This window comes from Typopeltis vanoorti, chromosome 21 (assembly GCF_054136105.1).
Source record: "Typopeltis vanoorti isolate ZY-2024b chromosome 21, IOZ_Tvanoo_1.0, whole genome shotgun sequence".
Taxonomy (NCBI): domain Eukaryota; kingdom Metazoa; phylum Arthropoda; class Arachnida; order Uropygi; family Thelyphonidae; genus Typopeltis; species Typopeltis vanoorti.
This window is the reverse complement of record NC_143569.1, coordinates 51,152,089-51,175,797: the sequence shown is the minus strand read 5'-3', so window position 1 is coordinate 51,175,797 and position 23,709 is coordinate 51,152,089. Positions and strand designations below refer to the sequence as shown.

The following is a 23,709-nucleotide window of genomic DNA, read 5'->3' as shown; positions in this document are numbered from 1 at the left end:
TGACTTTTTCTACTTTAAGTGTGGATATGTATCCTGACTGCATGCCTGGTCAGTTTATTTTACCACTGTGCTGTCATCACTGCTTGTTTCATTTATCTATTTTTCAAAGTAATTACTCCATACTTCAAGGATATCTTTTTCTCCTGTGTTCATGCCACCTTTATCATCTCTAATTCCTTTTACAACACTCTTTCCTCTATTTCTGAGCTTCTTCAACAACCTCCCGAATATCTTCCTGCCTTCTTGATATTTATTTTCTATTACTTAAATATAAAGAGCCAATAGTCTTCATTTCGGCGATATAAACATTATTTAAATTAAGGGGATATTAAATCCCAGATTGTTTTGAAACCGACTAAGAAACTCAAAGATTGGAATCAGAGAGTTTCATGCCGAGTATAGTATAATAAACTATAAAAGTATTGGCGACTACTAGCGTGAGCTAATGCAAGTAGTCCAAGTACGTAGTACAAACTCGGCCAACTCGCAGCAAATGTGGTAAAGTTCTGATCGCTATTCTTGGTATTTTCCATAATGTAAAACACATTTCCTAGGAAATGTATGCTGTTAATACATTATGTCTGGAGGTCACTAACCAGACCGGTTTCGACCTTTATTGAGGCTTCATCAGTGAGTAGCTAGACCAAATTAATAACAATAGGTATAGCGAAAAGAACTTATATACTCTGCTATACGAGTTGTCAAAAAGGTGCACCCATTAAGTTACTTAAATAGAAAGAGCCAATAGGCTTCATTTCGGCGATATAAACATTGTTTAAATTAAATTAAGGGGATATTAAATCCCACATTGTTTTAAAACTGAATAAGAAACTCAAAGATTGGAATCAGAGAGTTTCATGCCGAATATAGTATAATAAATTATAAAAGTATCGGCGACTTCTAGTGTGAGCTAATGCAAGTAGTCCAAGTATGTAGTATCTTTATATTGGCTCTTTATATTTAAGTAATTTAATGGGTGCACCGTTTTGACAACTCATATAGCAGAGTATATAAGTCCTTTTCGCTATACCCTTTGGTATTAATTTGGTCTAGCTACTCACTGATGAAGTTTTCAGCCTGAATAAAGGCTGAAACCGGTCTGTGTAGTGACCTCCTACTATAATGTAATAACAGCATACATTTCCTAGGAAATGTGTTTTTACATTATGGAAAATACCAAAAATTGCGATCAGAACTTCACTACCTTGCTACGAGTTGCCCGAGTTTGTACTACGTACTTGGACTACTTGCATTAACTCACGCTAGTAGTTGCCGATACTTTTATAGTTTATTATACTATATTTGGCATGAAACTCTCTGATTCCAATCTTTGAGTTTCTTATTCAGTTTTAAAACAATGTGGGATTTAATATCCCCTTAATTTAAATAATTTATTTTCTTTGTTTTTAAAAAAGTCCTCCCATGACTTTTGTTTAGCTAGTTTTACAGAGTATTTATCTTTCTTACATTTGTCTCTGTATTCTCTGAGAGCATAAGCTGATTTATTTGCCAGGAACTTTTGATATGCTTTCTTCTTTTCCTTTGCTGCCTCTTTAACTTCCTGTGTCCACCAGGGAGTTCTGATTTTTTTATCCTTGCAGACAACCTCACCACATGCCTCTCTGGCAGAATCAATCAATGTTTTCTTCAGAGTTTGCCACTGAATCTCCAAGATTTGATTCCTGTTCTCAAACTCTTTCATTTTTTCTTCAATAATCTTTGTGTATTTTAGTCTACAGTTCACATCTGAGAGCTGCTCAACTTTTATTTGCTCTAAAACTTTCTTACATGTTATTCTTTTCAATATGAAATTCAATTTTATCCTGCTCAAGACTAAATAGTGATCACTTCCAATTTCAAATCCTCTGTACATTCTGGTGTCCTGCACCAGGGAGAAAACATCACTCCCGACAATAACATAGTCAGTGAGACTTTTCTTATTCCTAGCCTCTTCTCTCCATGTGAATTTGTGCACATTTTTATGCTGGAACATGGTGTTAGTAATAACCAGGCCATGTCCTGAGCAGAAATCCAACAGATATTTGCCATTATTATTAGCTTTGCTCTTTTCTCCAAATTTTCCCAAAATATTTTTGTATGTCTCACAATCATTTCCTACTCTGCTATTTAGATCCCCAACAAGGACCAACTTTTCCTTTTTCATTGTGTCAGTTGCTTTTTCTAAAGCCTCAAAAAATTCCTCCACTTCTACCTTAGTAGAACCTTCTGTGGGACCATAGGCACAAATAAGTCTCATTGTCCAGTTCCCCATTCTCATATTTGCCCACATTACTCTACTTGAGACTGACTGCCATTCAAGAATTTTAGCCTCGTATTTTGTGTTGAATACTATGGCTACTCCTTCTTTTCCTTGATTGTCATTGCCTGAATATTTAAAACTTTCTTATACTACTTAAGTATAAAGAGCTAATAAGCTTCATTTTGGCAATGAAAACATTATTTAAATTAAGGGGATATTAAATCCCACAAAGTTTTAAAACCGAATAAGAAACTCGAAGATTGGAATCAGAGAGTTTCTTGCCGAATATAGTAAACTATAAAGTATCGGCGAACACTTAGCGTGAGCTAATGCAAGTGACCCTAGTACATAGTACAATACCGGACGACTCGTTGCAAAGGTGGGAAAGTTCAGATCGCTATTCTTAGGTATTTTCCATAATGTAAAACCACATTTCCTAGGAAATGTATGCTGTTATTACATTATGGAGGGAGGTCACTCCCCAGACCGGTTTCAGCCTTTTTTGAGGCTTCATCAGTGAGTAGCTAGACCTAATACCAAAGTGTATAGCAAAAGGAACTTATGTACTCTGCGAACGAGTTTTCCAAACAGGCTACTAACTGATGAAGCCTCAAAAAAGGCTGAAACCAGTCTGGGTAGTGACCTCCCTCCATAATGTAATAACAGCATACATTTCCTAGGAAATGTGGTTTTACATTATGGAAAATACCTAAGAATAGCGATCTGAACTTTCCCCACCTTTGCAATGAGTCGTCCGGTATTGTACTACGTACTAGGGTCACTTGCATTAGCTCACGCTAAGTGTTCCCCGATACTTTATAGTTTACTATATTCGGTTTTAAAACTTTGTGTTGGATTTAATATCCCCTTAATTTAAATAATGCTTTCTTATACTGTTATTTTCAATGTGATATCCATGTTTTTCTTGCTTAGTACTAAGTAATGGTCACTGGTCACTTCCAGTCTCAAACCCTCTATACACTCTTGTAATCTGAACAAGCATTAAGATATCACTATCAACAATGATGTAGCCAATGAGACTTTTCTTGTGTCTTCTCTCCATGTGAACTTGCACACATGTTTATGTTGAAACTTGGTGTTAGTAGTGACTAGTCCATGTCCTTAGCAGAAGTCCAATAAATATGCCTGATGGGATTCATTTCCCACTCTGCTGTTCAGATCTCCAACAAGGGCCACTTTTTCTATTTTATACCAGCTGCCTGTTCTAATGACCTCTAAAAATTCCTTCACTTCTTCTTAGAAGAACCTTTTGTGGAACCATAGGCACAAATAAGTTTCATTATCCATTTCCTTATTTTGAAGTTTCCCCCCATAACTCTACTTGAAACTGCCTTCCAGTCAAGAATTTTATCTTCATGCTTGTTGTTTAATGCTATTTTTGTCTGATCCTTCCTTGAAGCAAAAAAGCAAAAAGAAATAACTTTAATCTGTCTGTACATTCACATCACCACCTGTACTATCAGTCTGTTAAATTAGGATTCTAACTGCCTAAGGGGTTTAATCTATCCATCACTAATCCTTGATCATACTCTTTATAATGACATACTCTTAATATTCTCAAGTAATTTAGTACCTCTGATATATTTTTTTTTCTATATAATTTTCTCTTTATATAATTTAAGGAGACATACATTTATGGCTCCTTAAATTATGATATGGCTGTTTTCGATGTAATTTGAGTGTTTTTATTTCACTTGTCTATTCATTCTTCATCATTATAGAGAGTGATGAATGATCTTGCAGTTTTCTTCTTGTTTGTGCTGTATATTAAATTTAATACAGGTATCCCTTGCTTAACGTGGAATTTGATTAACGCAGGGAAATTAATTGCGTCAATTCCTTGATATACGCGGCAAGTGTTTTAATTAACGCGCCTTTAAATGTACCAAAATTCCACCAAATACGACATCATTGCTACAACCCATGGACATGGACGTCATTGCAACTTTCAAAGCCTATTTTCTTAAAAAGATATTCTCAAAGGCAGTAGAAACAACAACGGGAGAAAATGCGATTACGCTCCAAGAATTTGGAAAAAGTTTAACATTAAACATGCAATTGAAAACATTCATGACTTGTGGGAGCAAGTGTCTTCTAGCTGCATGAGAGCTGCTTGGAAAACTTTTGCCAGAATGCGCTAATGACTTAGGTGGGTTTCAAAATTCTGTGAACAACATGGTTGAAGAAATCATTGCAATTGGTGAAGACCTTGGTTTTGATGGTATTGATGCAGAAGATGTTAAAGAATTATTAGATTCAAATTGAAAAGATTTCAATGACAACGATCTTCTTGAAATTGAACAACAACGTGCACATAAAGACAACGAACAAATGGAATGTGAAGATGATGTTCCAAAGGAGATAACAATCAAAGAACTGGATGGAATATTTCGCCGTTTAGAATCGCTTAAGCAGCAAGTAATGGATATGGATCCAGATGTTAATCGAAGAATGCTTGTTTGCCGAGGTCTAGAGAGTCATTTTTGCTTATTATCGTAGAACTTATGCTGATAGGAAAAAAAATAAAACTGTTCAAATGACTCTTCATAACTTTTTTTTAGATAAAAAATTGCAGTAACTAATATAGGTATACAAACATTTATTAAATATTTACTTTGCATTCATTTTTTATCTTTCCTAAAAGAGTATCATATAAAACGAATTATTAATACAGTAATCGATCATGGACGAATTGTAATTTTTACTTGATTATTATATTTGATTAACGCAATTTTGATGTATGCGATAACATCGAGGGATTAATTAATCGCGTTAATCAAGGGATACCTGTATTTGAATGTTGAATATATTATATAACTATATATTTATTGTTTGTCTTGACAGTATAATTAAACTAAAGAAACTTGATGCTGCATGACATCATTTAAATGAATGAAAGTGTTTTGTTTCTGCACAACTGAAATGTGGCAAAAATCGATAATTCTCTAATAAATGCACACCTCAATATTTCAGTGTACCCTTTGAAAAATGCCTTTCATATTCCTACTGGTGCAAGTAATGCTGTGTATGATAATTCTCTTTTCTTTTTGTTATGTGACACTAGGTTAAGCTTTATCAGATGATGACTCTGATTTTAGAAATTTAAAATTAAGAGAAACATCTTGTGTGAACATTTACATATTAGTATTCAATGTATATACTGTTAATTAATACCACTGTCCTATAGGGTAACATTTCTTTTTTTTTTTTTTCCTGTATGATGCATGAAATTATTTTAAGATTGACTTTATCATATGGCAGTGTTTTTAGAGCCTAAAAATTAAGAATCATGCCTTCCCACTTATATATTATTTGAGTGCATATGCCATTATTTAATATAACATGATTTATTGATAAATTAGATAATATTATTCATTTACACCAATTAAATTTTATATGAAATTCAATATACAGTTGATATTTTCAAATTGAGGATGCCTTTCAAGTTGCCCTCATCCTGGTAAATAGCTTCTTATCATATTTTAAAGCCAAGTAACAATAAGAAAAAGAATCATGCTGAAATAATTCAGGATGTTTCAGAATTTGATTCAGAAGCCTATTAGCATACAGTCAACATGTACTATAAGATCCATTGGGCATTATGGTGTGTGTGTGTGTGTGTGTGTGTGTGTGTGTGTGTGTGTGTGTGTGTGTGTGTGTGTGTGTGTGTCTCTCATTTTGCAGAAATTGCTCCTAGAAAGTTTGTTTAAAGAGGCTTTTTGGTATATTAATAACACCTCTACAAACGAAATGATAGCTTCAGATTTTCTCAGTTTTGTGAAGTGCTTGTTTATGTGAATTCCACCCACAAGAGTGCTGTAAACCTATAATACATTTTTATAAGTACTGTGAATGGGCTAAAGGTTAGATAATCCAGAAACCTGCTGTAGAGACCAAATGTAGAATTTTTCAAGTCACTTCAGGCCTCCAATAAATAGGTGGTAGTCTAACAGTGGGTGATGAAATTCATCTGTCATCTAAAGACTTTCAGAAACATTTGTGCCACAATGGGATTTGAACATATACAACCTGTTGGTTGAAGAGCAAGTATTATATGCTGTCCATTTGACCAGCATATAATACTAGAAGGACCATTCTTTCAGAATTTCCATCGGGTTAGCTAAATGTTTATTTTATTTATTTTTCATCCAGTTATGTATTTTATTAGACCATATTGATATGGTCTAATATCAATATCCCATAATGCATAGCACACATCTTTTCAGGTGTGTGCTTTATGGCATGGCCCTTCCTATATTGCATAACATTATAGGAAGGGCCACTACTCAGACTAGTTTCAACCTTTTTTGAGATATGCTAAAGTGCAGGGATACCTCTCAAAAATCTCTGAGTGATCCACAAGATCACTCTAAATCTCACTGAGTGACCATAAAGGATCACTACTCATTTTTCCTGATCTGAATCACTCCAGTACTGAAAACTCAGTGGTAACTCCACTCACTGACAGACAAAAACCTGACACTGTATAGAACCTCTCTACTCCCCAGGCAAGCAAGCAAGCCCAGAGACAAGCATTGTTAAATGTCATCAGTGGGAGCCAGACTCAGAAGAGATACCAAGGTTAAAGTAATACAGAAATCATATATTTCTCATATACAAGTAGTGAAAAGGTGCCACATGTTATTATTAAAATACTGGATTAGATTAAAATTAACTGGATTAAAACTAATTGTTGAAAGTTTTTTCACTTGGTAATAAATTAAATTAAATTAAATAAGGTGTCCTCCCGCGATGAGTCTTCGGACTCCTTGGAGGTGTTAGGAATATACCGAGAAATTATGTTTTTGTAATCCAAGTGTAAGCAAACAAATTTGAACACTAGTTACTGAAACATATCTTCTTTGACACTGGTTACTAAAAAAAAAAAATACTGTAGATTAATTTCCTGACTGGAACATCTCTAACTACATAAGTGAAATCCATTTTTTTTAAATACTGTTGTCTTATATGTCAGTAAAAAATTGTGTTTAAATAATAGGTTTTGTTGAGCCATTCCCAAGAGTCTTTATTGGGGATAGTAGGGTTCTACCTTAAATTGCTCTAAAATTTGCTAGTGCATAGAAACAGTTACAAATTTTATGAATGATAAGCATTCGGACCACCAAGATTGCTATGTATTGCTTATTTCATTGTTTAAAAGATCCTTTTATATCTTATATATTAATTGCTTTCTTTATTGAGAAATAAGTGATTTAGATACCATCATTTTATATTGTGATTTAAGCCAATAAGAATAAAATTTAGTCGGCTGAATCCCAAATTGCCAGCCCATCCTCATTGGTTCAGTATCTTGGTAGATACCTAACAGGATGCACCATAAGATGAAAATTGCACATTAGGATCAGAAGCCCTGGTCGGTTCTCTGCATTCCTTCAACCACTATGTGAAGGTTTCCTCCCAGTTATACAGCTTTGACCCTTAAGGACCCTTATGAGATTTTCCATATATATATATATATATATATCTGTGTTCTTTTTGTTTTATTGTTTTTATTAATCTTTCCATGTGACCTTTTATATGTTGTCATCCACCATTTCTTCTAACATGAACATATCAATTAAGAACAAGCATAGGAAGCACTTAGTTGCTTGATGCTCTCACAAGCTCTGATTTAGCTAAAACTGTTTAATGCAAAAGCATAAATATTTTTGTTTTATGCCCTCTAAACTTCAACTCCCTATCCACTAACATTCCCAAATTTCTGGCTTCATCAGTTTCCCGAGGTACAGTTTCATTGGTATGATACACTAGTGGTAATTTTTCTTTCTTTCTGTCCTTAACTCATATCATTTATATACAGCGTGATCAAGATTGAAGTATCCCTGTATAAGGCTTTTATGGCCTTAAATAGGAATATCCAAATGCTGCAAAACTTTGCAGAATCTTCTTCTTATTGTGCTATCTTCTATCGAAGGTCAGCGACCATCTTGGCGAACAAACTGCGCTCTTGTGCTAATCTGAGCAGTTGTGCACTGCTCTTTCCTGTCCACATCTTGATGTTATCAAACCATGATATTCTTTTTCTTCCTCTAGTTCCTTTGCCACCAATTCTTCCTATCAAAATAGTTTGTAGAAGTTGGTATTTGCTGTTTCTCATGATGTGGCCAAGATATAATGTTTTTCATTTCTTGATTATTTGTACAAGATGTTTAGCTTTGCCAATGGATTTTAAGACATCTTCATTGGTAATTTTTTCTGTCCATGATATCTTTAGCATTCTTCTGTATAGCCACATCTCAAAGGCTTCGATTTTCTTGATGGTTGTCGCCTTCAATGTCCATGTTTCAACTCCATAGAGCAGAATAGACCACATGTAGCATTTCAGCATTCGGCATCTGACTTCCATGTTTAGGTCTTTATTGCAGAATAATGTTCTCATTTTCATGAAGGACTGCTGTGCAACTTCAATCCTTGTCTTTATATCTATTTCTGGATCCCACCGTTCATTAAGCCAGCAACCAAGATATTTATATCTTGACACTTGATCAATATTTTTCCCATTGAGTGTCAGTTTCGTTGATGAGGCTGGATGTTTGCTGATGATCATGTATTTTGTCTTGTTGATGTTTATATTTATTCCCATTCTTTGGCTTTCTATGTATACTCTGTCAATGAGTTTTTGGAGATCCATAATATTATCTGCAATTAGCACGGTGTCATCTGCATATCGAAGGTTGTTAACAATCTTTCCATTTATTGTGATTCCCTCTGAACATTCTTCCAATGCTTTTTTAAAGATTACCTCTGCATATATGTTGAACAGGAGTGGTGAGAGCACACATCCTTGTCTCACTCCTCTTTTGATGTTAATATCACTGGTGGTAATGTTGTCTAATTGAACGGTAGCTGACTGATTCCAATACAGATTTGTTATTAGTCTTATGTCTTGTTCGTCTAGCCTTATTTGTTGAAGGACTTCTATTAATATAGTGTGTCTGACTTTGTCGAATGCTTTTTCAAAATCTATGAAACACATAAAGACAGATTTCTGTTTTTCTATGCATTTTTGTATCAATATTTGGGTACAGAAAAGGGCCTCTCTAGTACCAAAACCATTCCGAAAGCCGAATTGTGTTTCACTTAGAGTTTCTTCACTTTTTCTTTAAATACGATTCTGAATTACTTTCAAAAATATTTGGCTCATTAGACTAATAAGTTGGAAGTCACCACAGGAATTCGCTTTGGGTTTCTTTGGGACAGCCACATTTCTTTGGGACAGCCACATTTCCCCCCACAAAATCATCCGGCCATACAGCATCCAACTCCACTTGAGCAAGGAATGTTGAATATCAGTTGACTTTCCAAGTCCTATGGATGCAAATCCTGTGTCAGAGTTATTCTGAATGGGTAGAAATGCAGAATCTTCCATGGAATTTTCTAGACAGTTGTGTAAGGTACATCTATACAGCACATGCACCACAATAGTAACTTCATTCACTTGTGAACTGATTAGTTTGCTACCTCTGCCAGGTGTAACTTCCAACAGTCCCGTTTCTTGAAAATAAGTAATCATTCGTCGCTGAGCACATGGAAATAGTGGACCATCAACATTTGCTCAGGCGATGGAATTTGAATTTGCAGAGTGCAGCAACAGAATTGCAAATGTTTAGTTAGTACAGTTTCATGAGCAAAGCATTTTGGGACAAGATTAGTGCCATCACTGTAGATGGTATTAACAACCAGAATGAAGGGGAAAAACAGTTTCCATCTTTTTAAACTCTTGACACCTACCGAGTTTCATGATATGCAAATTCCATGTATTTGGTACTTACAGTCCCCCCAATGGTGAATTTTGGAGCTACTTTTCTTTCTTTTTTTTTTTTTTTTTCTCAAATATCACTTCTGCATGATGCACAGTGTATTCCTGCAAAGTTTTACAGAATTTAGATCACTGGATGGTGCTCCACAAGGCCTTAAACTGGGATACTTTAATTTTGATCACCATGTATTATAAATTGGAGCATCAGTGGCATCCTCTCTCATTTCCCCTGTCATTTTATATACTAAACAATTATAGTTAAACATATAAAATATAAAGAATATCCTTGTGCTCTTTTGTTTATCTGTCATTTCCAGCTGTTGTTTTCTTCACAAGACAGCATGTGTAGCAATCAAATCATTTTATAGAAAATAAATTAGCTGCTATAGTTTATAGCAGCTTATTAGGTCTTGAGTAAGCAGTATATGTTTTGAAGTGCTAGAATTCTTGGAAAGTTAGTTTTAAATTATTGGTGGTGGAGATGGGTAGTAGATGGCATTGATGATAGTAGTGTTGCGTGTATTTGGAGAATTAAGTAGTAGGGGAGATGCTGAGGTGTGTGTAGTGGAATAGAGTGTTCTCCTGCAATGAGTCCTTGGAGGTGTCATATAATGATAAATTATAACAAAAAGAAAATGTATATCAGAGGAGGGCGCTAATGTTATTGGTGAATGTGGCGGTCGTATTCAGTTAGGCTAGAAAATGTGTTTTTAAATTTAAGTATAGTGTGGCTTTTTTTCTCGAATTGTGCTGCAGTTGTGCATCTTAGATACAAGTGTCCTTCAGTGGTGTTATTGTTTGAAACTCTGTTGTATATATTGTGTTTTCACTGCTATTTGTTTCACTACCTAAAGATGGCATCCAACAAGAAGTGTGCATCATCGGCACGCAGGACTTCTACACGAAAGGCTCGCTCAGCGTTAGATTTTTCGCAATGGATGTGTTGCGGAAACTGCTACATGTATGCACCGAAGAATGTGAAGGATCTGTGGATGGTCTGGCTAAATGAGAAGAATGAAAATGTCAATGTATGTGAGAAGTGTCGGGATAAGCTGGAGTGTTTAGGAATGGAAGCAGACATCAGGACCGTAGCGGAAGAACTTCAGCAGGAGTTCATGAAAATGAAAAGTGAACTTCATCTTCTGCAAGAGGAATTGGAAATGCTCAGTAAGGAGGTACTGGAAGTTAAAACTGAGTTAAATGTGTTGAACAGAGAAATTAGGACTATAGAGATTACTTTAGCTGAAGGATTATGTATGGGAGAGTCTTTGATGATGAAGTAATAAATAGTATGGGACTTGAAATGAGGCCATGAGTGATGCTTGTTTGGATGTGAATGAAGTTAAGAGTGGTAAAATATATGATGATTCTATGATTAAGGGTATGGAGAGCAGTATGCCTGAGGAGTGCTTGGCTGGGACGATAGAGATAGTGGCTTTAGCAATAAAGAGAGGGCATGATGCAGACAAGATGATAGTTATGGTGGGTACAAATGACCTGAGTGGTAGTATAAATCGGGTAGCAAAAGATTTAAGAACATTGTTAGATATTGTGAAGAAGAAAAGTGTCAATGGGAGGATACTGTGTGCCCTCATTTTGACAATTATGAGTTAAGTAGACGAGCGATGATAATGAATGATATGATTGCAAGAATGTGCAAAAAAGAGGTCTGGAATTTGTTGATGTCTGCAGTGTGTTTGAAGGAAAAAGACAGTAGTATGCTAGAGATGGGTTGCATCTGAACATGGATGGTCATAAGCGATTGAAGAAGTTACTGTTTTCTGAATAAGTTGAAGTAATTGGGCAGGTTGAGTGTAAGAGAGAGAAACTTTAGCAGTGATTGTATATTTGTTGATCCTTATTTGCAGAATAAATTGCAGAATAGAGGGGATAAAAATCGGCATGGGACTAATGCCAAGAATTTTTGGCATTAGTCAGTGCAATCTCACCAAAAGTTGTAGGCATTAGTGAAACTTGGCTGTCAGCAGAAGATGTGGTCACTGGAATTGAATGTGATGGGTACAGTATTTTCAGGGAGGATAGAGAAGATAGAAGAGGGGAGGAGTACTGTTGATGATAGCTGATGTGTTACAGCCAAAGAAAGTAGTATATAAAGATGATAGATATGTGAATGAGAGTTCATTTGAGGAGGTCTGGTGTGAAATAATGATCAACGCAACCATATGTACAGTTGGTTGCTGCTATAAGCCAGGGGGTACAGGAGGGGTATATTGAATTCATGCATCAGCAAATTAGTGCAACAAGTGCAGGTTTAGTGATTATTATGGGGGATTTTAGTTATGGGGATATCAATTGGAAGGAGGGAATATCACGTGGCAAAAAGGAAATGGAGTTCATACATCTTCTGCGAGATAATTACTTGAAACAGCATATAATTGAAGGGACAAGTAGTGTGAGAGTGTTGGACCTGGTCATTGGTTCAGAGGATATATGCATAAGTAAGGTGTCCTCTTTACCTCCAATTGGTGAGAGAGCAATCATGTGGTATTGACTTGGGAGGTTGCAAAATCTGTGGATTTTTCTGTTAAGAAAGAGTATATACGGAACTGCAGGTTAGGCAATTATAACAAGCTTTGGAGTGAGCTTGCAGCCATCCCAGGCAGAACAAAATAAAAGCAAGATAAAAGCACAAAATAAAAGCTTGCAGCCATCCCATGGCAGAACATATTGCAAGGGAAAGATGTTAGCAGTGCATGGGATGAAATCAGCGGGTATCTGAGGAAAGCAATATCAGATTGTCTCCCCATGGTCAGGAAGACAAACAAGGTAGGCGTTAGATGGATGAGCAGTAGTATCAAGCTTGATCTGCAAAAAAGAAAATGTTATGGAGAATGTACAAGGAGAAAGGCGATCAGTACACCCATGAGCAGTGCAAGGCTCAAGCTAGGAAGGTTACCAGCATAGTAAGAAAAGCTAAATCAGTTATGAGAAGACCTTAGCCAATGAGATCAAGGGTAATCCCAAAGAGTTCTTCTGCTATGTGGCAAGTAAAAGGAAGAATGATTTCAGAAGGATAACTTTAGTGGGTGCTGATTGTATTGAAGTGACAAATTCAGATGTAAAGTTGAGTTACTGAGTGATCACTTTTCAAAAGTCTATCACCCAAGTGAGGATATCTCTGTACCTGTAGAAATAACTAATGTGAGAATTGAAGTTAAGAAATCAAATTTTTTTTAATATATTGCAAAATTTAAATGCAAACACTGCTGTAGGTTTTGATGGAATATCAGCTTGGGTGTTGCGTGAATGTTCAAAGGAATTGTCAACCCCTCTTACTTGGTTATTTAACTTAAGTTTGAACTCTAGTATGGTCCCTAGGGGAGTGGAAGGAAGGCAAAGTAGTTCCTTTGTATAAAGGTGACTCTAAAACTGCGGTAGTTAATTACAGATCAGTCACTATCTCAGGAGTGGTGATAAAAGTATTGGAAAAGTTGGTTAAAGACAAAATTCAAGAATGGGTGGATCAGGATATGATACTCTGTAGGGGTCAACATGGTTTTGTTAAAGGTAGATCCTGCCATAGCAATCTATTAACTTTTTATAATAGAATGACATCTGAGTTGGACAAAGGAAATGGCTACACAGTGGTACTTCTGGATTTTGCTAAGGCTTTTGACAGGATATCCCATGGAACACTGTAACGCAATTGGAGTAGATGGGAATGGATACTAAACTGGTGATATCGATAGGAGAATGGTTCAGGGAGAGATACCAGAAGGTGGTGTATGGTGGAGCAGAATCCAGGATGAGACAGGTGACCAGTGGTGTGCCTCAGGGCTCTGTGCTTGGGCCATTGTTGTTTAATTTGTACATAAATGATATAGGGAATGGCTTGAGGGGAGATATTCAGTTGTTTGCTGATGATGCAAAGTTGGGTAGCGCAGTAAAAAATCAAGCTGATGTTGAGAGTTTGCAGGATGATTTAAATAAGCTGGCAAAAGGTAATGGATGTCAGTTCATCGTGTGTAAGTGGAAAAGTGTAAGGTTATGCATTTTGGGATTAAAAGATTACCGGCTATGTACTACATTGATGGAACGGTACTCCAAGAGATTGATGAGGCTAGGGACTTAGGGATGTTGGTGGTTAGGGAGATGACGTTCAGGGGACACATTGCTAAGGTGTCCAAGATTACACATAGGATTACGTGGTTATTGAGGAACACACTGACATCCAGAGATAAAGAGGTTATTATTCCCCTTTATAAGGCGTTGATACTTCCACATTTGGATTACTGTGCTCAGGTCTGATCGCCTGGATTCCTTGGAGATGAGGAGGTTGTGGAGAGGGTTCAGAGGAGAGTGAGTAGGTTGGTGAGTGATGTAAAAAATACTCCATACATTGATAGAGTGAGAGCTTGTGGATTGCAGAGGTTGGTTGATAGGCGGAGAAGAGAGGATATGATAGAAACATTTAAATTGCTAAAAGGTTTTTATAAGATTGATGCAGGGGAAATGTTTCAGCTGTGTGATAGTGATGGAAGTACAAGAGATCATCTCTGGATATTAAAGAAAAGTGTGGTTAACAAGGGTGTGAGAACTAGGTTTTTTGCCTGGAAGGTGGTGAATGAGTGGAATTCATTGCCTGACTCAGTTGTGAGTTCTTCGTCTGTAAATGAATTCAAGAAGAGATATGACAGATATTGTTTTGCTAGTTTGGGTCTCCCGCGATGAGTCTACTGACTCCATGGAGATACCTGTAATAATAATAATATAATTTATCTTTAATTGGCTGTTCTTGAACTGGATCTAAGAGACCTGTTCACAAACTGATCTTATCTCTTAAGAGTCTGTCTTCAACCCATTGAAGAATTCTAAATTGATTATATTCATCTTTGATTCATTGATTTCGTATATTAAACTTATATGTGTAATATATGAAATCACATACACTTTAACATATAAAAGTGTAGAGTAGTGTATAATAGAACGTTATACACTACTCTTGGCAGTTATACTGATCTGTATAACTGCCAATTTGCAACTTATAGCTTAAGTTGAACTTTAATGCAAGAGAGAGGACCGAAGTCACACTCAGTAGTGTTGGTGAGTTAAACATAGTAGCCTTTGAATGCACAAAGCTTTATGTATTCAGAGTTTTAAAAAAAAAATACTACATTGACAAATGCCAGATGTTGTATAGCTACCATGTTGTTAAACCCTGCAATGTACAGTTCTCCTCCAAAGCTTATGGATCCAGATAAAGGATGTGCTGAGTGAGAACATTTAAGTCTGGGACACTTCAATGAAAACTTGTTGCCATAGGGGGACTAGTTGGCATTACTTACTGTCTTCCATACTTTTGAAGGTAATGGCATTCATTAAATACACTATATATTGTACTTACACTATTATGCTATTATAAGATAATGGCATAATTTACGTGTTATTTCAATATGCATAATTTTTTTTTTTTTTCTTAGTAACACATCAAAAAGATGTTGCTGCAGAATTTAGCTGGAAAAGAGGTCGTCTGTTTGATCATACTGCTTGTCTTGTACTGTACCAGTTATGCTTAGAAGTAAGTTTAATTATTTATTTTTTGTTTTAATTTAGTAGGAAAAGATAGAGTTAATAATCAATTTAAAATAGCAAAGCTTTTATGCTAATGGAGCTGCCCTTCTGTTCCAACATATAGGCTAAAAATTAATAGTTAAAATTTATTATATTAAAAAGAGTATTAGTTAGACATACCTGGATATTTTTGAAAGTAGTGTGAATCAAAAATAGTATGAGATCAGAAATAATGTTAAAAGGTGAATAACCAATAAGCACTTCAAAAAGTGTATAAAATTGAGTATGAGACTAAGCTTGTCGAATTGGTAGGTATCAGTTAGAGAAATGTCCAACTAAAACAGAAATAGAGAAGGAAAATTGAATGATTCATATCTGATTTATAAAAACATACTCATTTTACATTTTCAGTAGGTTGAAAAAAATTTCACATTAAGAAATAATGGGCTTTTTCTATTGAAGGTAAGTTACCCAATCTCATATGGAGGTAGCAGGGTTTTTCTTCCAGGTTTTTCATCTTGCATACAGGTAAATCAGCCATGCGAATATGCACAGTTTACAGACAGTATGTGGTGGTAGTGGTTGGTGGTAGTAGTTGGAGGATTAAGTAAGGGTGAGCTGTAGTGAAGTAGTGCCTTCTCATGATGAGTCCTTGGAGGTGTCACGTAATAGTAATAATACTGTGAATGTTACAACAATTTAATAAATGAAGTTCACTACAAGAGTAAAAGTGATTTAGCCAGTTGTTTTTAAAGAGAATATTCAAGAGGAATGATCAGAAGTATATGTCAGTACTTAAAAAGTAGAAAAAAAACAGTAGAATCCTAAAATGTGGGAAGACAACTGGAGTAGATGATATTCAACTAGAAATGCTAGTGCTAGAAATTTTACAGTCATCATTTCACACTGCATAATTAAGAACATTGAATTCCAGATAATTGGAGTGAATTACTATGAGTAATAATTATCTATATAAACAAGGGGGCAGGGATAAAACAGTGTGAGATTATGGAAGAATTTCCTTACTGAATTTTTCACTTGATAGCATACTTGAGAATGGTTTAGAAAAGTTTCCTATATCTGGAAAATGTATATGATATGAGATGCCAAGAGAAGAACAGTTCAAAATGCTACAGTTGTGTGGTGTAAGCTAGCTAAAATATATATTTTTCAGAGTATCAGTTTACAATAACATGGACCAGTTAATTAAAAAATATTTCACTCACATTACAACTAAAGTATTTTAGTCTCACTTATATCAGATCCTCTTTATATACTTCATATTTTTTCCCCTGCAGCACATATATCAAGATCTTTACTGCTGCTCACCTTTGGAAATTGCTACTACATATAATGTAGGCCCATGTAAGGGCAATCTCAAATTAGTGCCCGCAGTTCAGAGTATTTGGCCTTGCAGCTTCTTAATAGTCATCACGAAGTACATGCTGACTAGAACCTAGAGGCATTTAAATAAAAATGGTTGATTGGAATTGAGGGATAAAAACACTTCGACTTTCAAGAAGTGGTGACTCTCATTGTTTCTGTAATGTTCTTATGGAGTTCTTTCACTTGTAGCTGATTACCATTGCATAAAGCTGGCACTCTCAGGTTTCTCATTAGCATGATTTGGTACACTGATTTTTAGGCTCATTTTATGTACAGAAATCACAGCAATTTGACAAATTCTGCTAGGTAATTTACTGTCTCATCCCAATTTGTAACACTGTCTCTGGATTTGTAGACCACTTCCTGTGTTTCAAGTCTACATTGATTATTTCCTCTTAGTTCTTCTTGAGAGTTAGTATGATATGTTCAAAAACCCAAGAGCTAAGAACTCAAGAACTCAACAAATTATGTAAAATCCTACTCATCACAAAAAAATGCACTTCCCAAAGATCCCCTCCAATTTTGTTTTTATGATATGTGTCAATAAGGAATTCCAGGAAGTGGTTAGTGGTGCTGTATCATAGACCATTTCCTTTGTGTGATTACCATTCCAAGAAGGAAAAAAAGTAAAATCAACATTGATTTTTTGGAAAATATAATATTACATTAATTTTTGTTACTAGAATTGCTCTTTATATTATGTATATTCTTTTATGTTTTCTTAAAGTAAAAAAAAAATGTTTAGAAAGATATTTTTTTATTAAAAAATATTCTATTTCATCCAGTGTGTAGCTACTCACCAGTGGACAAGTGAGCGAGTTTATTTGTTGAGGCCTGATAATAAGTATGTTTGTAAAAAAATCCCTCCCCCTCTTTTTTGTTTGGTGTATTTTGCAAATGCCTAAGCTTCTTGTGAAAATCATTTAGTCCATCCTGCCATAGTAAATTAATTAACTTACTCAAGTTACTAAATTAGTTAACATTCTGCATAATGATTCACTAAGCCATGTCTGCATGCAAGAATGGAAAAAATAATAACTGATAAGGGAAGTTATTATGAAACAGTCTATAAACAGAAGAATGCTGAATACACCAATTATTTCAGGACTGACATGATGAAATTGACTCAAATTTGGTTTGAAATCCTTATAATAACTGGATATAACTTACTAAAATTTGGAATTTAGGATATACACAAATTCATATAATTTGAATGGATGTGAATAATTTTGTGCTGGCTGATGAAATTTAGTATTTGGAATCTCTATTAAAATTTTTCACACCATTTCAGTTTTGGTTTCAGTTATATTATTTGTTGTGGCAAATTAGACAAAACAAAATTATACACTATTATATGTGCTAAAAATAGGTTTCTAAATGTGTTCTAAATACACTGTAAATTTGGCACGCTTTTCGATTTTTACAGAAAGGTGCCACCACTCAATATTTTTTTTTGAATAACATAACTGTCATTGCTGTATTCATACATGCAAAAACAATGGAAATATTAGCAATTAGGAATTCATTTCTGATCAGCCGAATACTGTATGGGACATAGAGTAACAAGAAGTATTAATTAGTAATTTTTGTTCTTCAACTAGTCCTTATTTCAAGTTTGGTTAAAGAAAATTTTAGTGAAATTAAATCCTTTTAGTTTTGTAATACCAACAACTATAGTAAACTGTAATCACATTTTATACATGAGGATTTTTATGCAACAGTAAAGCAATTAAATTTCTAAATTTTAAGCATAACAAAGCCATTTTGATTTTCTTTAGGTTTAACATTCTAAATTTACTTTAAAAAGAGCATCAAGTAATATTTTATATTTGTTTAATCAACTTTTATTTTAATGGTGTATTGAAATGTTTTTAGCTTGAATACAGTACTTTTATTTTTGAATAATCAGTACATATAGTATTAAATATAGATAGATTCTATAATATTCTTATAAATATAGTACTAATAATTTTAGTTTTTTTTTTTAAATAAAAAAACAAAACAAAACTCTGGCAATACTAAATTAGTTAACCTTTTACATAATGATACATTACAAGAGAACAACAGCTGTAAATTAAGTTGCAAACATATTGCTGATATTTTAAGACATTCTGGATGCCATAGTATTGTTGGGCATGTTGAAGTGGGCCTGATCTTGTGAATGAACTGGTTTAAAGACAGTTTCTGTTGATTACACAATTCTTCTCTCAAGCTCATCATATCATCTAAAAATGTTCCTGATCACTGGATGAGTGATGAATCTTCATTGTCAGAGTAAGCAGAATTTAGAACATTGATTAGATAGTGCACTTGTTCTAGTTCTGCCATATGTAATCTCTCTCTCTCATGCTTGTTTATACACAACTCAATGGATTTTTCCAACAGACCAAAATAGGGCACATTGTAGTTACACCAAAGACAGTTAGTTCCAGGATACTTTAAGCTGTCATGTTTCAGTTTAGATATGTCAAGTAAGGAATGGAGTTTGGATAGCAGAGTAAAAGAAGTGTGTATTTTAAATTTCTTGAGAATTTTAGCTAACTTTAGTGAAACAGAGCTGATATATGGTACAAATATAAAGCCTTTTACATCAATACTATCTTCAGTTCGGTGGGCTCCGTTATCCAGGGGGAGAATACATCTTGAATAAATTCCATTGGCTTGACAATTCTCTAAACATTCCTTTCATACTGATGAACTTTGGTCTTTTTTCCTATCCAAATATAGTTTCCTTGGCTCTGTTATTCTGATGAAACTTTCTGTCTTCAGTCTCATCCATTGATTGAAACAAACTCAGGATGAAGAAAACAGTAGGCCAAATTACTAAAGGAATTCACTTTCCCAAACTGTATTACTATTTATCTTTTAAAACAGTATTAGAGGTCTTCTTTTAGATTTTTATCTCCCAGTGGTCATTCACCATTTGTAAGAAACACTCTTAGATAAATCTGTAGATCTCTGATTCCATTTCTTTAACTTTCTCTCTCTCTCTCTGAAAGGAACAAACAGTCTTAACAAAGATGAAACAAAAAACATTATAGCTATTGTTACAAGTTATGCTACTTCCTGAATGTCTGTGCACACTTCATGCCAGTTTAAATTAAAATGGTGTTTTCCTTGTACAGGTAGGAGGAACAATGTGTAAAAATAAATTTTCGGTTAAGACAAATAGTTTTACTATACCTTTTTCCAGCTAGTTGGATAAAAGAATGATAATATATTGATATGTGTTGGAAATTAAGTGCAGTTCTTGAACTTGAACTGTTAATTTCTTGAGTTGTCTCAGTAGCCATTACAAAACATTGTAGAAGTTTAGCAATATTTTATAACTTTAAGTTATTACTTTAGGATTAACATAATTTTTATTTTCTTTGTGGATATATCAAGACAAGTGAATTTAATTATGATGATAAATTAAATTTCACAACATAGTATTAAAAAGAAAACCACATTACATTAGTGTAAAGCCCTGTAATATCTCAAGAAAAGTCAAACAGTTATTCGGATTAGATTTTTTCCCCTACTGTGAATTAAATTTTGGTGTGTTTGGGAACCCATTGCAGGACCATTAATGTTTTGTAGATTTTTATCTTGCCAAGTAAAGAAACCTGCTTGCATAGTAAATTTGAATAATTCAAAGATATTGTGGGGAAATTTGACTCTATTAAATTAAGTGTTTCTGTTAATAGTATATGGAAGTTGCATCAAATCTAACAATTATGTCTAAATTTTTAAAGGATATGATTTTTTTACCAGCAATTTGAAATGGACAGAATTTTTTTTATGAAAGTAGATGAATTACCACTTGGGGAAGCAAGTCACTTTGCTCACTGTTGAGCAAGTTTATAAGCTGGACTGTCTTATACTATCAACTATAGGACATAAAGGAAATATTGGATTTATGGATTTTAGGTACCCCATATATACATGATGGTTTAACACGAACAAACATTTGGTAATGATTTCTTTGGGCCAAGAATTAACTCTCTTTTTTTCCAATAATTTATGAACTTTTTTTCTTTTGAGACATAGTGGGATCTTGATCTATGATTTCGTAAGTAGAATTGTCAGCTTCTAGCTGACAATATTCTACTTCCCTTCATTTTTTTGTTGCAGCCCTCTTTATTCATGATAACAATAACATTATCTTGATCAGCTTTAATAATCACAATATTTTTATTCTTATATAACTTTTTTAAAGAATCCAATTCTTTCGGTGATATATTGCCTTTGAATAGTGTCTAACACCTAAACCTGTCAACTAGATTGATGTTCTGGTCTGTAAAGATATAAAATACTTGGTGTGGGCATGAAATTAATCAATTGTTTTCAACAGTTTATTTATTTATTTTTTATATGAAATATAGATTTTATGCACTTTTGATGTGTATATTTTTATTTCATTCTTCTCATATTTAGAACCCATTGGCAACTGTTCTCGATGTGAAGAGTAAACCGAAAAGTAAATGGCGACCACAACCTTTGGACACAGTGGTTAGTTTTTATTGTTTTCTTATTAAAGATGTACGTCTTCACCATTTCAAGAGTGAAATGCTTCAAATTTTCTATAAAATTTAGTTAATGCAATTATGGCTATTTGCATAAAAGCAATGCTCATTATTTATTGGCTCAAAAAGTTATTACCCATAATGTTTCAATTGTTGAGAATAACTGAAATTTATGGCCAATAAATTTGTATATCTTAGTGTATGCCTATATGATTATAGTGTATTTTAAACTGTAATCTTAACTTTGTTAATACTTCATTTATATGTGTGAATTTCCATAGATGTATGTAAAAATCATATAAATTATCCAGAAATAACTACTTAGTTAAAAAAAATTAACGTAAACAATTTAATCTTATACAACTATCAAGGATCCTGTGGCTAATAGAAATTCCACATATGCAATACTAGATTTCTTAGTTTGCAGAAGAATGTAATTCATATGTTCTGATCATCTGGTATCTAGCATATATGATTTATCTGGCAAAAATATGAGAGGCTGTAGGAACAAGAAATCTGATACTGTCCTGGGTAAACTAAAGGTGGAAATCTGTCTTTAGTGGAAGGCAGGATGTAGAAGAAATTTTGTTACTAGCTTGAAAATTATCTGAAAATCAAAATGTTTAAAAACTTATGTGATGCCTTCAAAAATGCCTTATTGTATAAAGAATAGAAATTCTCTTGATATCTATAATGAGCTATAATAGGAAAGTAATGATCTAATCATGCTGATTATTAATTCATTTAAGGAATTCAATGTACACTAGAATATAAATTAAATTAAACTTTAATATGCATTTCCAATATTTCGGCGTCATGTTGCCATTTTCAAAGGAACTTACAATAAAGACACGTGCATGCAAGCACTACATACATACAGTAAATGAGGACGAAGCGAGTAAGCTATTGTTTCTCCTAAAAGTCCTGATGGTGCCCTCTAGCGAGCTAAGTAGATGTTCTTGGCCATTGGGCTGAAGGCCTCCTGATGTATGTCTCCCAAATTTTGGGCAGTCTCATGCAACCAAATTTGTTGAGGTTTGGCATGTTTCTTAGGGCTGAGGCTGATTTGTGTTCTGAAATTCTGATATTCGCTGTGTTCTGAAATTCTGATATTCGCTGTCCTGCCTGTTTGGCCAAAGTAGGACAGCTTACAGCTGCAAGGGACCTGGTATATACCAGGTAGGTCTAGGAGAAGTGGTTGGTCTTTAGTGGAGTGGATAAGGGATGCCAATTTTCTATATGGTCTGTAACAAGAGATCAAGTCATGTTTTTTTAAGATTTTGGTAACTTTTTCCGAGGTGCCTTGGATGTAGGAAATGGTCATGGATTTAGAGTAATCCTTGTTGTGAAAGGGGGGGGGGAAGGGTTGTGGTTTATTGGTTTCAATGTTTTTTGGATTTTTTTTTTTTTGGGGGGGGATAGCCATTGGCTGAGAAAGTGTTAAGGATGTGATTTAGTTCAGTAGTTAGGGCATTGTCATTTTTTGACCAGATTAGTTTAGCCCTGTTGTATAGTGTCTTAACAACTCCATATTGTTGTGAGAGGGGAGGGGGATTGTTGGTGAATGTATCTTCCTGTATGGGTGGGTTTTCTATAAACAGAAAAAAACCAAGGTTCCATCAGGCTGGTGGGTGACTAGTGTGTTTGGGAAAGGGAGGCTGTTATTTTCCTCTTTTCCAGAGTGAACTTGATTCTGGGGTGTTGGTTGTTTAAGTGTGTTAAGAAGTAGAGGAGTGTATCAGAGCCATGTGACCAAATAGTGAACACATCATCAATGTAGTGAAACCATATGGTTGGTTTTTGTGGGGCAGAGTTTAGGGCTTTCTCTTCAAAAGTCTCCATAAAGAATTTAGCCAAGGGTGGGGAGATCAGTGAACCCATGGCTGTCCCCTCTATTTGTTTCTAGAATTTTCCCTGCCAAACGAAATAGCCTGAGTTCATTGTGAACTGAAATAGGACTGAGATATCAGGAGGAAATTTAGCTTGGATTAGGTATAAGGTTTCCTTGAGTGGGACATTTGTGAATAAGGAGGAGACGTCAAAATTGACCATTATGTCACTATGTTGGAGTGTAAGGTTTTCTATGCTGGCTTTGAAGTGGGCTGAGTTTTTTATGTGTGATGGTGTGTTGCTATCACACTATGGGACGTAATGGCACATTTTCTTTATGTATTTTTGGGAGTCCATATATACGGGGGGGGGGGGTATAGAGTTAAACGGTT

General features: G+C 34.6%; 1 protein-coding gene across 3 annotated transcripts in view; it reads left to right on the top strand.

The window, feature by feature from the left end:
* Positions 1-23,709, top strand: part of Top3alpha (topoisomerase 3-alpha) — a 496,301-nt gene that overhangs the window by 65,625 nt on the left and 406,967 nt on the right. For all 3 annotated transcript variants that reach the window (XM_090411715.1, XM_090411714.1, XM_090411713.1), the window contains exons 6-7: positions 15,503-15,600; positions 21,399-21,473. In XM_090411715.1, coding sequence (XP_090267841.1) covers positions 15,503-15,600; positions 21,399-21,473 — 173 coding nt within the window. The remainder of the gene's footprint in view (positions 1-15,502; positions 15,601-21,398; positions 21,474-23,709) is intronic.